The sequence below is a fragment of the Lasioglossum baleicum genome, chromosome 3 (assembly GCF_051020765.1).
Source record: "Lasioglossum baleicum chromosome 3, iyLasBale1, whole genome shotgun sequence".
Lineage (NCBI taxonomy): Eukaryota > Metazoa > Arthropoda > Insecta > Hymenoptera > Halictidae > Lasioglossum > Lasioglossum baleicum.
This window is the reverse complement of record NC_134931.1, coordinates 21,055,279-21,071,802: the sequence shown is the minus strand read 5'-3', so window position 1 is coordinate 21,071,802 and position 16,524 is coordinate 21,055,279. Positions and strand designations below refer to the sequence as shown.

The following is a 16,524-nucleotide window of genomic DNA, read 5'->3' as shown; positions in this document are numbered from 1 at the left end:
ATAAACAAATATTTATTGCGGGTGGTGTAGAACCAAGAAACTAAAGTCTCTAAACGAGAAGCTAAATCAACTACGAAAAAAATTCATGAAAATTATTGAACTTTGCAGAGCTTACACGAGACTGCCCCCTTAACTGTGACCCATTGACGTTTGGGGTAGTACCGATGGGAAGAAGAGTGGGCCATCTGTACGCGCATAGAGAGCAGCATGCGCGTAGAGTGTAGAGTGTAGAGTGTAGAGGATGCACGTGCAAGGCTGTGTGTACACGTATCGGTAGTCACTATGTCGGTTGCCAGACCCTCATCCCTGCCTATGTACTATTACAGTGTATATAATCGACGCGGGTCAACACGTCGACAGAGAACGTCCATTACTTCATCAAACCCTGGTCATCGTCGACGGATCCGTCCACCGCCAATTTGCCAACAATAGCGCGTCGCTGTACCGTGTATACATATAAACAGGTTAACACTTCGGCCATCCCAAATGGGACATCCTCAGGCTGTATCGTCTCCACCAGGTGCGCAGGAAACTCGACGTCCCTGACTACTCGATTCCTTGGGCTACCTTCTCGACACAAATTACATACCACTAACCGTACCCCGACCTTTCAAATGGCCGGTTTTACATTTTGTATTTCAGGGCAGAGTTGTCCGAGTCGTACCTCATAAACAAAATCACGAATGAATTGTAGGATTGATTAAATACCAAGGAATTACTTGCGTTAAATTGAAATTCCCGTGAGCCAGCGTCCCAAGTGGTGCCATCTACAGCTTAAAGTCGTAAGGTGGAGTGGAGTAAGTGCGCACTGGATTTAAAAGGAAAAACGTGGGGCGCATGCAATAGATAATTGATGCATGAATGGTTCACCTAAATCACTGACAATTTTATTGCACTGTAAATGACACGAACTACTGTTGTGCGAATTTTCTCAACGGCAGCTACTCTCTACACTCCTTACTATGTATTATATTATCATGCGCCCCACGTTTTTCGTTTTAAATCTTACAAGTATTTTCATAGCTATTAAAAATTCACAATCACAAATGTTCAGGACTATCTGTACGGGGTTAGGAATCTGTATGGGGCTAGAAAAAATTATTTTGTACTTTTTAGTCCGTTTTTTAAACGTGGTGTTTTTTAAAAATTTATTTTATTTATTTAACGAAAGAACAGCAGCAACTTATGCACGTAAAGTGTTAGTTGTCAGTGTGTCGGGGGTGTGGAGGAGGGATCTGTCCGCCGGGGTACGCAACCCTCGTCGTTGCTACCTCTGGTTTTTTGTAAATTCAGACAGCGGGGGCGGAATCACTATGATATATAGCCGGCCGACGGTATGCGTGCAGAGATTCCAGGCGCGAAGCAGTAGCTTCGTGCCATCACGATGGGAATTATGACGGAAGGGTACCGGTCTCTTTTTTGCTTTCTGCCTCGCCGCAAAAAGCGCCGGAACACCACGCCGTGCTTCGCGCCGCGGAGAGAAATACAGGAGAGAAGGAAATCTGTCTGAAACGAAAACGTGGCACCGGCAATGCCGCGGGGTTTCAACAAACACCCCGTAACTTTTTTACGTGAAATTAAGCTCCCCGTGTCACCGATTGCTCGACTGCTTTAATTAATAATTAATAGTTCGTGAACGTTTCCCCGCGGCGCGGCGCGGCGCGCTTCCACTCCTGGCTAGAATCTCCCTTTGACTATTTGAATTCCTACGTGCAATTAATTCAGTTCGCAGTTCCGCTTCTCGATGCGGTGACATTTTTCATTATTGTAATTGTTGTCGACCTCGTTCCCGTGTCTTCATTTTCGACGGCTCTTTCGATTGTTTTGTGTGAATTTTAACAGGAAGGTAGTAGGGCACGTTATATCTCGTGACGAGACACTTTCGCGTCATTTATTTGCGCGCGAGAATTTCAGTTGGTACTGATATTTATTAGCGAATCTAGAATAAAAAGATTAAAAATTAGGATAAAATATGTATATGTTGACCTTTCGAACCTGAAATTCAAGGTGAACGTTATTTCGCGGCACCTTTCATCAATTTCCACCAAACCGAGGATGGAATCTCGCTATGTCAGTCGCGACATATAATTTCTATACACCCTGTACATTTGCTATGCGAATATAACTTTTATTTCGCTGATTCGTTACCGTTTCAATATTTCGCACTTTTCGTTCATCTTTCACGTTGCCGCATATTTTTACACGTCGGGTCGCGTGAAAATAAACAAGTCTATTCTACGATTATAACCGTACCGCTCATCGGATACGTTCGTTCTCGAAGAAAGAAACGGAATCAGGCCACGTCACTAATAAATCGGCACAGGCGCAGGAAGCTTTCTCATTTTCACAACTTTTGAAATGCACCAGCTAGTAACAACCTCAAGAGGGGATCTTTCAGCCAGAGAGCCTCGGCGCATTCATCGCCGAGGAATGGAAACCTAGTTAATTTTTCAGAGTCAGCGTACCGGTTAAAGAAATTACACGATCAAAAGCCAAGGAATGCCTCTTAATTAGACCCGCTGTGTCAGCCGCAGGAAACCGGACTGCGAGGCGAGACAACGTGCATGGAGGAAAAAAAAAACACGATGACTACGGAGGACTGGGGAAATACCTTTGAAATTTTCGTCGGCCCTTCTTCGTAATTCCTTGAGCATTCGAATCCCGCGACCCTCTCGTTTTCTGTTCTACTTCGCGTGAACAAAATGCACCACCTAACCTTCTCTCTCTCTCTCTCTCTCTCTCTCTCTCTCTCTCTTCTCGAGTGGACTGTGTTCCATCAATTAAACTCTCGAGTTGCACGCTAAAGAGCAATTAAAAACTGTTTTGGCTCACTGCGAAGCCAGACATTCAGCAAGATTAGAATCCTTCTTCAAGAGTTAGGTACTGCGATGAACAGATATCCATTAACGACTGTAATTACGCGCTAAAGTTATAGATAATAGAGATATTCGTTAGAGACATATTTCCTCCCATACGTCACCGGAGAGCGGGGGTTACTTTATTGTAAGTATAAAAGGTGTCTCGAGAGTAGCGCGCTCCTCGCACAACTCTGCGAATGAAACAAATATTTGCTGTTCTACCTTATAGGAAATTTCATCGGTAATTATTGTTTATTTATTTAATTATTATTATTTACTGGTACATCTTACGGCTGCTCTTTACTTTACCGGACTCAAAATCTGTGGCTTTCTCCCCCACAAAATGGCAGATATTTTAAATATTTTTATCTATATTTAACAAAATAGTAGGCAAATGAAAAAAAAAAATAGATCGTCAATGCCTAATAGATATTATAATGACGATGACTCTAAAATTTTAATGCAATCGCTGAGGTAGAACTCGAGATGTCTGTACACCGTTTTGAAAAACGCAACTCTGAGAAATACGCGTTTAAAGTTTACGAAAGTGATTTTTCTATTAAAAAAAATTTTCGATTTTTTGCGAAACTTTACTGTGCCCTAAGTCCTAACCCCTTAAGGAGTTATTAACGCTAAACACAACAGATAAAATAACAAAGGCTCCACGAGAAAAATATAGAACAGCAAGTGAACGATTGTTCAATGTGTGTACATATTGAAAATTGATTATATTAGACTGCGGAACTTTGTGCAAAATAAAAATTGTTTGGATCAACTGCAACAATCAGGGGTCAGGTAATAATTTCTGTCATTCTTTAATAACGTTTAGAAGCTGCGACTAATGCATTGAGGTTCTTAAATATTTTTCAATCTGTGCACTGTTTTAAATTGCAGCTAAATCCGCAGTCTATTGATTATACACAGAAGGGGCGGAAAGTGAAAGACACGGTCGGTTAGTTACTATGAATTTATTGTATGTACCTTCTCGACTCTTACAAATAGTAAACAGCAAATACAGATTTCCTATGGTTCTCTCGTTCTCTCCCTCTCATACTCTCTCTCTCTTTCTCTCACTCAGTCTCGCTCTCTTTCTCTGTCTGTTTACCATGAAAATGGTAAAATCCTCCTACGACACGATTGCGTCTTCTTAACCGCGGTAATGACATTAATAGTACCAATAACTTATGGATGCTTATTAGACATGTCTTTATTTTTCATTTACGTTATCGTTATCGTGAATACAATACTATGGATGATGAGACGTGATTAGCGATGAGCAAATATATCGAACCGAACACTTTATAGACGAATGTTTTTTCGATGTTACATACAATGTGCTCCGGTTTGGATCGTTACGACTGGACATCGGAATCAATGCACATTCTTCCGGAAGTGTTCGCGTCCACACTTGAACTGCTCAGCAGAAAAAAATAACAATAAACTGCTGAAATGTTTCACTTGATTTATATAAAATCATTCGAAATTTCAGACTTCTTTTTACATAATCCTGTAGATTTTCACGAGAAAATTCCAAAAATCTAAATTTTAACGTTAGGAATCCACCGGTTCAAAAGTAACGCGTGTTTAAAGTTGGATTACAACTTTAGAACTTTCAGATTACACATTTGATACTGTCGAATAAATAATAAATTACTGGAGGCGATAATATCGAATGAGATAATTTAGACACAATTATTTTTTAACGCAGTAGAAATCGACTTGGTGAATTGAAACAATTTTTTTACGAATATTGGCACTGGTTCCACTGTCCTAAAATATGGTAGACGCTAATTTTTCGATAAACACGCTTTACCAAACATTGACACAAACTTGCTTTACCATCTTGCAAGCAACTTATTACACAAACTTGGTTTACTCCCTTGCAACATGTTTTGTTCATTTAATATAATACATACTTGTTTTATCATTTTCCAACATATTTTCTGCATTACGCTAACCCCTTTTACCCTCTTGCGACACATCGTGTCCATTACATGTATATTTCCTCGGTAGAAAATATTAAACTAATACATATATTCTTGTTTTTATATACAAACAAATTCAACATTTAGAATCCACTATCAACTTTGCAATAAAGGCTGAACTTCCGAAACGTCCATGCTCAGAATTGGATGAAATTTTCGGAATAGGTTCCTTTTTCACTAAAATGATGTGTGTCGGAAGGATTTTTCGCTACCCGAAAAAAAATTTTTCACCATTTTACAATGTCACTCCTTATCTTACTGACACCACTCCTGCATTTTCGTATGCGTGGACTCCGCCCCCCTACCACCTAATCCTAACTAATTCTGATCGCATAATTTTTCCATTGTAGATATTCAATTAATTGGTTTAACAATTGGAATTTTGAAAACATTTTATATTAATTTCGAGAATCTACATATTTAATACCTTTAATTAATTGCAAAAATGCATCATCACCAGCTTTGCTGACCTCATAGCGCCATAAAAGTTCACACATTTGATCTATAATTGAATCATTCTTAATGCCACCTCTACTTAGACTCTAGAGTAGTCTAGAGTGACATAAAAATAGTAAAAAGATTTTATTAAATCCTTCTGACAATCATCATTTTAGTGAAAAAAGAGGCTATTCCCAAAATTTCATCCAATTCTGAGCACCGATGTAAACGGGAACACAGCCCCCGAAGTTCCCGTTCCCGTTCCGTCCCGGTTTCGCACACCGCTAACGAATATGCATTCGTATCTGAACAGATACAATTGAAAGAAGCTGCTCGCGCGCTCTTCCCAGCGATCTCGCCGATCTCCACTCGGAACGATCCATTGCGTAATGACTTATTTCCTCTAACCTCGGGATACTGTACCCTCGTCGTTTCGTTAATCTTACGTTATCTCTCGTTTCGGTTTATCAAACGCGTTTTATTCGTAAATCGAGAACAGTCGGGGATGTACACACACGCATACTCGTACACATGCAGATACAGAGACAACAGGCGCACACCAACAAACTCTCTCGTTCGCGGATCGGAGGCATAGGCGTCGGTTTGATACGGAACGCGTGAAATTCTCGTCGCCTGGTTCGGTAAACCGGAAATTGGGGAGCGCTCGAGGATTTTAAACGACGCGCGACGTCGACGCGAGGAGGAAAGTTTCCGCCACTTGGTTCGCGCGAACGATTAATCGTAGCCGATCAGGGCAATTCTCTGTCGGGTTTCGAGCTTTTAACCTCGGCTCCGGCTCGTCTGATATGAGGCTCGATACCATCATAAGTCGGAATTCGTGCGGGTGTAATAGTTAACCCCGGACTCCTGCGAATTCTAGGCCTAAGCCGGAATCATTTCTGACCGACAACGATATTTCACTAATCCTTATCGTTGTAACGTTGTCATTTCTTTCAATCGACAATAAGGTATAAAACTTTAGGAACATAATTTCGAAACGCGACACGTTCAAAAAGAAATGGAACTTGAAAACGGGGCAACCCCTTAACGAACGACCTATCCGTTTCGTTTCGAAAATCAATTCTCCGTAGAACTAGGTCATCCACCTTCGCACGTCGCGCTAATAACTAGGCTGCGGATCTCCGCGTATTAATGGTTTATAAAAACTTGCATCGCGTCGTAAACTAAGTGCCATAAAAACTTCAGCAGAATTTAATAAACGTTTATATGCGGTCATCCACTGTAGAATTCTGGTTACCTTTACGAGAGAATTGACCAAATTAATACAGTTTCGAACGTTCTATGAAGTTTTTCATGGTAGAAGTAAACTTTCTATGAAAAATTATATGTTCGATATTGCAGTTTTAAGGGTGCCGGGCGCGGCGCGCCCGTCCAAGAGTGTGGTGGCAAACGCACACATCGCTAGATCCGCATATACGTCTATGAAATTACAAGGTTCAGAAGAATACAAAATGACGCTTCAACGTTGCAATGAGAAGCTCTGAAGCGGTCAATTGTGATTCCTAAAAGTCTAATCTATGTCTGCCCGGTGCCCAAAATGCATATTTTTACATTATCGAGGAATAATTCGTAACATTTATATTTCGTAAATATCGAGAGATTTATCGTTCGAATAAAAAAAATCGCTCTGCATCGACATAGTCAGGACATGTACAAAGACGGTGGTGTGTATTTTTAGTTGATTAATTAATTATTTAAACACGAAAAATGTTTCGGAAAATAATACAGCACCTCGAGGTTTCGAAATTTTGCCTTAGTAGCACCACTGTCTCTTTCCTAAACTGTACGTTACAAATGTTATAATAGAATACGGCTAATCAGAGAGAGTGGTGCTACTAGTGCAAAATTTCGGAACCTCGAGGTGCTGTATTCTTTTTTCCAACCCATTTTTCGTGTTTAAATAATTAATTAATCAACTAAGAATACACACCACCGCCTCTGTACATGTTCTGGCTATGTCGATGCAGAGCGATTTTTTCGATTCGAACGATAAATCTCTGAATATTTACGAAAATCTGTCAGTGGCGGCCATCTTGTGATATCATGCTTGCTTCGGATGCCTCGTGACAGGCGGTATCTGCCGAATATTACAAATTATTCCTCGATAACCTAAAAATATGCATTTTGCTCACCGGGCAGACATAGATTTGACTTTTCGGAATCACAATTGACCGCTTCAGAACTTCTCATTGCAATTTTGAAGCGTCATTTTGTGTTCTTGTAAACCTTGTACTAATTTCGTATACGTGTATGCGGATCTAGCGATGTGTGCGTGTGCCACCACACTCTTGCACGGGCGCGCCGCGCCGCGCCGGCACCCTTAATAGGTGATTGTTATTCCCGGAAGCCATAGTTCAGTTATTATCGGGAACACTCGCGAAAAAAACCATGTAAGTTACGTCACGAGTGAATGAGCAATAGCTGTTAAAGCACGCTTTGTTTTCCACACGGTGCCACTTCGTTTGGTTTTACATAATTTCGCGGTCTGAGGAAATCGCTGCAAGTACAATGAAAGCTTTATGTCCGCTAAGAACGAACTCCGGTGCTTAAACGAATTTTAAGCCGGTCGTGACCTGATTATAGTGGCGCTGCGCATTAATGAGTCGCCCGTAGATGTGGAGTTTTTAATTAACGAACCGTTTTACGTCAACAACGAGCTGCGAAGGCGATAAATATTTCCGTGATGTCGCACCTGCTCTATCGAATCCGACCAGCTACCTTATGCATTTAACAAGGGGTGTATAAACAGATTGTTTTAATGTCTCTTTTATACACCGTTCAAGTGGAGGGCAAGTTAGCACGAAAATGGCTAGTCTATTGGACTATGGTTTTTCTCCCGTATACTCTACCAACTTGGCAGGGTAAGGGAGGTTATTTATATTAACGCATCCATGCTTCCATGTGATTTTAAACGAATTAACTCTCGCGCAATTCGGAACAAGCGGTACCAGCAAAATTAACTTGAAATCAATTTTGCAACGAGTTGAATAGCACTGCGTAATGTGATTAAAAGAAAACTGCTTATTATTGTTTAAACAAAATTGATCTTTTCTATATTCAGGTTATGTCCAAACAAGTTTTTGAATATTCAACGATATATATGTCTTTTTTAAAATAGATAATTACGAGGAGGAATCAAAATGAAGCTTCAAAATTTTAATGTAAGTCTTTCCATGTAAGTGCTTAAATAATTCCATGAAGTTGACATTAAACGTGTTAGTTAATAATTTAATATTTGTACATTTGAGTTTTTGGCTTCGAAGATTAAGAATTTTTGAGCCAGAGAAATGATATTTATCAACATGGAAAATAATTAATACTTAAAATTAACACTTAACATATAAAAACGTGAAAAAAGTATTCTACTTAAGATATGTAAAGTTTCCCATTGTACAATCTGATGAATTAAATCAATGAATTAAATTACATTAAATGTGTTACTTTCGTGAATATTTATATGCATATGTTAATCACAATGCATACTGATACTATTGGGTTGGCAAATAAGTTCGTTCGATTTTCTACATTGAGATAAATCACAAAAACCGAATGAACTTAGTTGCCAACCCAATAATTTGATAAATCGATGTATCCATAAACCTGAGCTATTATTAGCAGATAATTGGCAATGCTTAGGACCGTTCACAGCTCTAATTAATAATTCTTAAAAATTTACTTTTGATGATATCTCGCGTGGACACATTAGTCGTTCGATATCCTCAAGGAAACAGCTATTCCGTTAGTTTAATTGCCACAAATTGAGTACTTAAATGTCAACTTGGATGATCCCGGTCGAAAATGACTCCGGCACAGCACTCGGAGGGTTGACCTTTCAGAAAACTGTTTTTGAAAGTAAATTCGATTAGGCTCCATAAAATGATATTATGGATGCCTCCATCGACTCTAAAGTGACACTGTCCTTGCCACAAATCCTTGTATTTTACTTTAGTTATGACCTTATTCACGATTATGGTGATTGTAAGAATAACATTATTCGTTGGTAAACGAAACTTTTTAATTCTATGAGAGTAGGAATCGCTTATTATAATAAATATGAACAAAGTCTTGGTGAGTACACTCGATGCACAAAGTTACACAACAGAAGTCGCCGTCAACTCTGTCTGGAGACCACGATACCCTGGAAAAGATTCTCGACTTGAAAGCCGGACCATCGAGTGTTTACCATTAATTCGCAAATGCGGCTTTTTGCGAATTCCAACCGTCGACAGCAGCGGTTCGCTCTCTGAGAAATGGAAATGGATGGCAATTCCGGCGGGGACGGGACGCGCCCCTAAGAAAAAGAAGGGTTGAGAACGCAAGATGGGAGGTCTCGAGTGGTAAACAAGATATTGAAGAAAATTACTCGGAACGAGAGCCAGAGATACATAAATAAAGGAATGACAATACGGAAGAATTTCAAGAAGACGACAAACGGTCATTTTCTTATTCAATCATCCTGTACATGTTGACAGAAAGAGAAGTAACTGTGCAGAGTTTTTAAGACAGTAGGTCTACAACCGTTGCAATCTCTGCTGATAAAAACTGGTGGGTTTTATTATAGATCATAATTTACGTTTACTTAATAAAGTTAAGTAGCTTTTAATAAAGATATTTTTCCAAATACGTACTTTTTACGTATTCTCCGTTAAAAAAAAAAAAGAATAGTGCCACTGCTAAATGCACATGCATTATTCCGCTTACGGAAAATATATGATCACGAATGTGTAGTCCACTTTTTTGTAATTTCACCCCAAAAGAAAGTACGGCTCGTTACAGTTGCACGCAGTAAAACAATTTGTCGGTAAGGTAGGGACTGACATTGAAATGATAAATAATTTTTTTTCGAGTCGCCAAAAATCCTTCTGACAATCATCATTTTAGTGAAAAAAGGACCTATTCCGAAAATTTCATTCGATTCTGAGCACGGACGTAAACGGAAACACAGCCAACATTTTTGTACAGCAGAAATAAGTCTCGCATGGGAAAAATGCTGAAGAAAAACTAATGTCGTCGTCGAAATGTGGGTGACGAGGCAGCGAACGTGTGAACTCAGCGAGTCCATTGTAAAAAGTGATTTCGAAATGGCGTAGAATGAGTTAGCCCGGCGATTAAAGAACGTGGTAACGAGGCGAACGGGATCGAGTTTTTGCGGGCAAAGCGGGTTAAGAATCGATCATGGAATGGAAATGGGCAATAGATACGATTCAGAATGGTTAAACGGCTCGTGACAATGACGTAGCGGGTAGTTGACCGTAAATCAGCAACCCCTAGCGCGCGCGCGCGGGGTAACCGCTCGCGCTCGCCGCTTGTATAATACGATAATTTAGCAAGGGGCATTATTGCACGGGCAGGTGCAAAATATTTCAATGTGGGCACGCGCATGCACAAAACCCGCGTATCCGTGTAACCGATGCATGTGATAAATTTAATTATCACCTGGACCATGCTCGGGACGGTTTTCAACGGCCGCGTCCGCTCCTGAGAACCGAACGTTCACGGGAAATCAAATTGCAGCTATTGGTTTTTTCATAGATAGATGTTCAATCAACCCATTGTTTCCTTTGTCCCCTTCGTCCGTAGTCTCTGTGTTTTGTAGGTACGTATAGAGAACTACGTTTCTCTTTCGATTGTTTTGTTCCCCTTGAATTCACCGATTCGACGGTTCTATTAGTTTGCGGTTAAGCGACGAGACTCTTTATTTCGATGTTACAAATTTCAACGAACTCGCAGCCGCTTCCTTTCCATGGAAACGAAACGAGAACGCGAGCATCCTGTAATTGCCGGACCGATATTTGAAAACTACTCTCCCCAGTTCTTTGTCACGCGGAACGCGGTCGAACGACGTTTTTCTTCGTCAGTGGAAAAGACACGGAATTAGTAATGGCGATGCAGCATCGTTATATCGAGATATCTATAATTTCAAGTTCGATACGTTGATGCCTAATGTAACGATGTATTGCTGTACCGATACTTAAGCCACAAGTGTATCGTAATTAAGACTATCACTACTAACAATGTCATTGTTTCACCTCTATCGATTCTATGACTTTCGATGTTCAATCGCCATTCAAATTGACTTGACGAACCCTATACAGATGAAATTATATTAAATAAATACTGCGCGCTGTCAATAAAAATGAAAGGTAACACATATCGATATCAGGACACGAGCAAGCACAGGAGCAGTACATTTCCGATATATCACTTGTAACGATACGGAATATCGATACAATTGAAATGTATCGCCATCGCTACATAGAATCTATTTCACGTATTCGCATTTCGATGATTGATCTGATTTACAGAAGGTTGAAATTAATTTGCAGTAAAATTGGAGTGTAAAACCTATAAATTGTCATCAACAGTTTGAAAGTTTTTGCTCGGGCCGCAGACTACTTGTCGACGGGCCGCGTGCTTGACATGCCTGTTGTGGAACAACAGTTTCAGATCGAGTCTTTATAATTACATCAGCAGCACCCTCTAGAGGCTCATAAACCACGACGAAGTCATTTCAAAGGGGCATCAAATCCAAGTACGGTAAATAATAAAGGTAGCTGGTCGTCGATCAACCGAAACCGATCCCAATTTCACTAAATCCCGTTTTAGAGTGGTTGAAAGGTCTCTCCGGATTCATGATCGTCGTCATGAAATTCATCAACGTAGCCCCGATTAGGTCGATAGGCCGGGGATATCGCCGTGATTCACGTTATCCCTTTCGATTGACTCGACAGGGAAAAAGGACAGAGAACCTGGAATCCACTCGCGGAGCCGGCCAGAAAAACCGATTAACACGCGCGATTGTACGTCATAGGTTCCACGGACGTGAATTGGACAGATCGATCGCACGTATCCGGCGTTTATGCAAGCGCATTTGCCAGGTCGTGTGCCGGGTCCCATGCAAAAATGATTGTCCTCTCAACGGTCCGGTAATCAAAGTGTCAAATTTGCAGCGGCGCGAAGTGAAAGCAAATTTGCATACCGCTGCGCAATAAACACCGGGGGCATCATGCGATTCGAAATTTTACGAACGCTCGTTTGTCCAGCTTTATATATCGTGCATGTCATCAAATTCATGCTTTCCACTTGTTTCGATTTCCAAGGTCGTCTCTCGACCCTGTCTCATGATCATAGTAGATTATCCATTTTATGCATTGACAGCAGAAACAAGTGAAACATACAGCTACGAAGGTATCGAAGCTTATCGAAAGTATTAGAAGGAGCCAGACGCTTTTCTTTAACTTTCTTTTCTTGCAATTGATATGGAACATTTTTATTTTGCAAAAAGATCCGCTGCCTATTCATAACGCGAATAACCTCGTCACCGTTCGAAAACAGCCATTGCTTTTCCACCAACGTAGCTCAGTTATGTCAACGATCGGCGAAGTAGTATGTGCTCGTGCATAATTACACAAAGCAGTATTGATTAGATCTTGATTAGGTTATTATACCGCGCCTACCCGTTACCAATCAGGCTGATAATCTTGTAATTGCCTGCCAAGTGTGTACAGGGCCATAAAACATGATTCGTTCTATCACAGGGTGTCTCACGTAACTGTCGCCACGATTTTTCGCGGGCAGTTCCGGTAGAGATAAAAAAAAAAAACAGTTAAAAACAACGCAGAACAAGTACCTTCTTATTTGGGCCCAAGTATAGTCTGGTTATCAGAGAGGGGGTAAACTGTATTCCCCTCGATTTCCTCGATCTGGCGACACTGGTCTCGCTTTCTCCACCGTCTCTGGAGTGTGTCAATTAAGCCTGAAACAAGCCTGCCTTACTGTTCAGACCTTACTGTTAAGGTCATACCAGGGTCATAGTATACTAGGCCGTTGAATTCGTCTCGACATAAGCAAGAACATTATGTACAAGAAAATATGTACTGCCACGTAAGAGAATGAAGGTGATCTTTTTTATTTAGCTACCGGAAATGCCAGAAAAATCGTGGGGACAGTAACGTGGGACACCCCGCGTATCCGAAAGTTCCCGACGTCCAATCAACGAGTAGAACGCCTCTGATAATTTCGTGCACACATGAAAACCATGAAAAATCATTGCTTTCCCTTGCGTTTCCGAAGTTTCCGTAACCGCTGAAACTGAAAGGAAAGTTCGACTTCTACGGTTCTTGTGCGTACAGTAACTAGCAAGTTTCGTACTCGTTCTTTTGACAGAAGTTCTGTTCAAATCCCTTTTGATCCGAGCACGCGGCATCGAACAGTGCCGCCGTGTTTAACAGTGACACCACGTCGCGTTTCAAAGGAAAGAGTCTCGACGGAATTAATTACGTCGCGCCGCGTCGTCACAGAAACTTTCTGTTTCCCGAGGACGCTTTTCCTCAGCTTTGATCGGGAGCAGCGTCTCGCGCCGAGCTCGAACGAACCGAAAGATCCGCGATTTCCGTTCTCGGAAATCGACTGATATGTTAGTCTTCCTACTCGGAACTTCGTTTCATCCTCGGCAGCTGTGGTAACGCGTCCTCCTCGCGTTGATCACGTGCACGTCATCGTCTCTTATCGTAATCGAGAAGCCGTTTTTCGACGGAGCAAACAACGACAGAGAATAACCCATTCGCGTCCCATTCTCGTGTTCGACGTATTCACGTTCTCCCTGTGCGCAAACGTAAACAGAAAAACTGTCGAATACAGAGTATCTTGGGAGCAGTGGACCCACAGCTCGAAAGGGATCGCGCGGCAGTGCACACGAGCCGTCGGTGTATATGTATAGTCTCGGTGGAAGGGAAACTTCGTTGTCCTTCTTGGTGAAGATCTTCGCGCTATCGTCCGTTTCGACGCCCTAAAGAAAAGAGGAAATGTGAAGGAACAAGAAAAAAGAGTTTGTCGATGGTGCCTTCGCGAGGAACGAGGACTCTCACGCAGGAGCCTCGTCCTCTATTGCATTCGTTTTCGCGGAGACTGCGAAAAACGTGTCGCCCGGTGTCGCTTCCGCGTTTTCGCTAACTTTCTCCCTTCCCCCGTGGAAAGCGTCCGCGGGTTTTTCCTGGTTGCTTTCCACTTTCGGCGGGGAAACCGTCCACTTCGTGAACAGAGTTCGGCCCGGTCGTCGCAATGTTCCGCCACGCCGCGCCGCGCCGGAGCCGCGGGCCCAGCAAGTCCGTTTCTTCGGGATCGCCTGGCGACTGATGGTTGCCCGCGAAGATGTAGAACAAATTAGCACCATTCGAACTGAAGGCCCGCGAAGATTGAGTCGAGCCATCACGGTCACCTCAAGAGCGACGAGCCGAGCGTTGCGATCATGGTCAGGACTATGGCGGATCTCAGCGCACCGCTACCTCCGTGCTGCATGGCTGCTGGATTCTCGCCTAGAACACCAACGGGAAACAGATGTTACGTATTATATTGTTCTTGTCTCGACTGTTGCTTACAATTGGTTTGACGCACACTATACTATGATAATATACAGATAATATTTATTTCATATTATGAAAAAAATATATTTTCTCGTTAGAAAGTACCTTTCAAATTATGGGGAATGGAATCGTTTTACCGAGAGAGGCTTCGATAAAGTTAGTCCACCTGACCCGGGGCTTCATACACATAATTGTGACCCGAGCTAAATTCGATTGGTCATAAAAGGCAGCCAATACCTTACTGTTATTCGGCCATCGGTCGTGGAATCTCCGATGTCTCTGAAACTCGAGGAGCCTTGCGCGACGAAGCATTCAAAGGTCCGCTTCAAAGATTCAATTAAACGTGGACTGTGCTGGAAAAATTTACAACTCTGTTTACGCTCGACGCCGGTAAGAGACGATTCTCACAATTAGCCCTGAATCCACGGACCGTTAATTGGATCCCTCGAATTCCCGCGAAGGTAACCCCGTCCGAGGACATCTTCGTTTTATACGACAGAGGAACGAACACCTATTTTCTCAACTGTCATAGAAGAGAATCGATTCTAAGTTGCCGTTCCACGGTCCGTTGCCGGAGCAGAAGTTTCTTATGGAATCAGAATCAACCGTTAAAATAGAAGATCTCGCGACGAAATCGAGTGGTTCAATTGAATTACTCGCGGGCATAATGCAATCTCGAATTCAATAAATCGAAAACACGTAATTATTTCATTGACGCGATTGCCATATCCGTTCTCCGATTTATCTGACTTCAGAAATTTCAATTAGGCTTCAGTCTGTACACATACTATATTTATCGTTTGAAAGTATTTTTTAAAAATACGCCAAATGTCTGAAGGACAAAGTTGAATGGTAAAATTGGGCTCATAAGATACCAAAAAATTAATGTTTTTATGTAATTTTTTTTAGAGATATGAAGGTCACCTTCAATTTTTTTGAATGGAATAACGTATTGTTTAATAGATCAATCGATACAGCTGGGCATTCGTTATAAAAAAGTACTAACCTATGTATGTCGAAAAGTTAGTGTGGTTCAGGAGATATTTCAATTTAAATTACTTTAAACACACCATTACTGTCGTACTAAGACGTTACACAAGTGAGTGAACGCTAACGTCTTTGTGTTTATATTTCCAAGGTCATTCAATGTCGTTTGAAATTATTCTTGTTGTAGATCTTGGAGTTCGCTCAGCAAAGAGGTTTAGAGAACTGGAAATTCAGAATATTACGGAACATAACGGTGTACAAGTAGTATAAGTCAACCGCAATGCAGACATAGCTTGTACTCGCTCCATTTTTGTTATTAAGGGAGGTAAAATCATTTCAGTTTCCTCTTTTCATGAAATACCTAGAGAACGATGAAGAAAATAGTTATAAAACAGCGGAAAAACAATTTTCGTGAAACTCATAGAATTTATTATGTTACCTCCGCCAGTAATATACAAAATTGAATTCTTGATCCTCTCTCTTGTAAATATACGAATTCTGGACGTTTATATAACTTAAAATAAGAAATAATCAATAAGAATATATCTGGACTAACAAAGCGGAGGAGTCCATGAAAATGAAATAATATGTTGTTAAATATAAATTACGTAAAATTGTTTAAATCCCGTTTTTATTTCAACATGTGCTCCACATATTATCGCATTAGAGGGCTTTTCGGGCATCTACTAATTATTAAACTACGGATTTTATGCATTTACGAGAAAAATTCGAAGCAGTGATAATATTCTGTTCCGAGAATCTCTCTAAAAATATTGCTGCAGTATTTTTGACTTATTAAGATGATGAAAAAGCGAAGTAAATGTATACGTGGTAGCTCCAGTATTTTGCAACGAATGCAGATAAATAATTTGT

The 16,524-nt window shown here is 41.0% G+C and overlaps 1 protein-coding gene across 8 annotated transcripts in view; it reads right to left on the bottom strand.

Annotated features, from left to right (window-relative positions):
* Position 1: 1 nt before the first annotated feature.
* The window catches only part of LOC143207543 (opioid-binding protein/cell adhesion molecule), a 374,124-nt gene continuing 357,601 nt past the window's right edge, over positions 2-16,524 (bottom strand). For all 8 annotated transcript variants that reach the window (XM_076421165.1, XM_076421166.1, XM_076421168.1 and 5 more), the window contains one exon: positions 2-14,616. In XM_076421165.1, the coding sequence (XP_076277280.1) occupies positions 14,516-14,616 (101 nt within the window). In that variant the 3' untranslated portion in view covers positions 2-14,515. The remainder of the gene's footprint in view (positions 14,617-16,524) is intronic.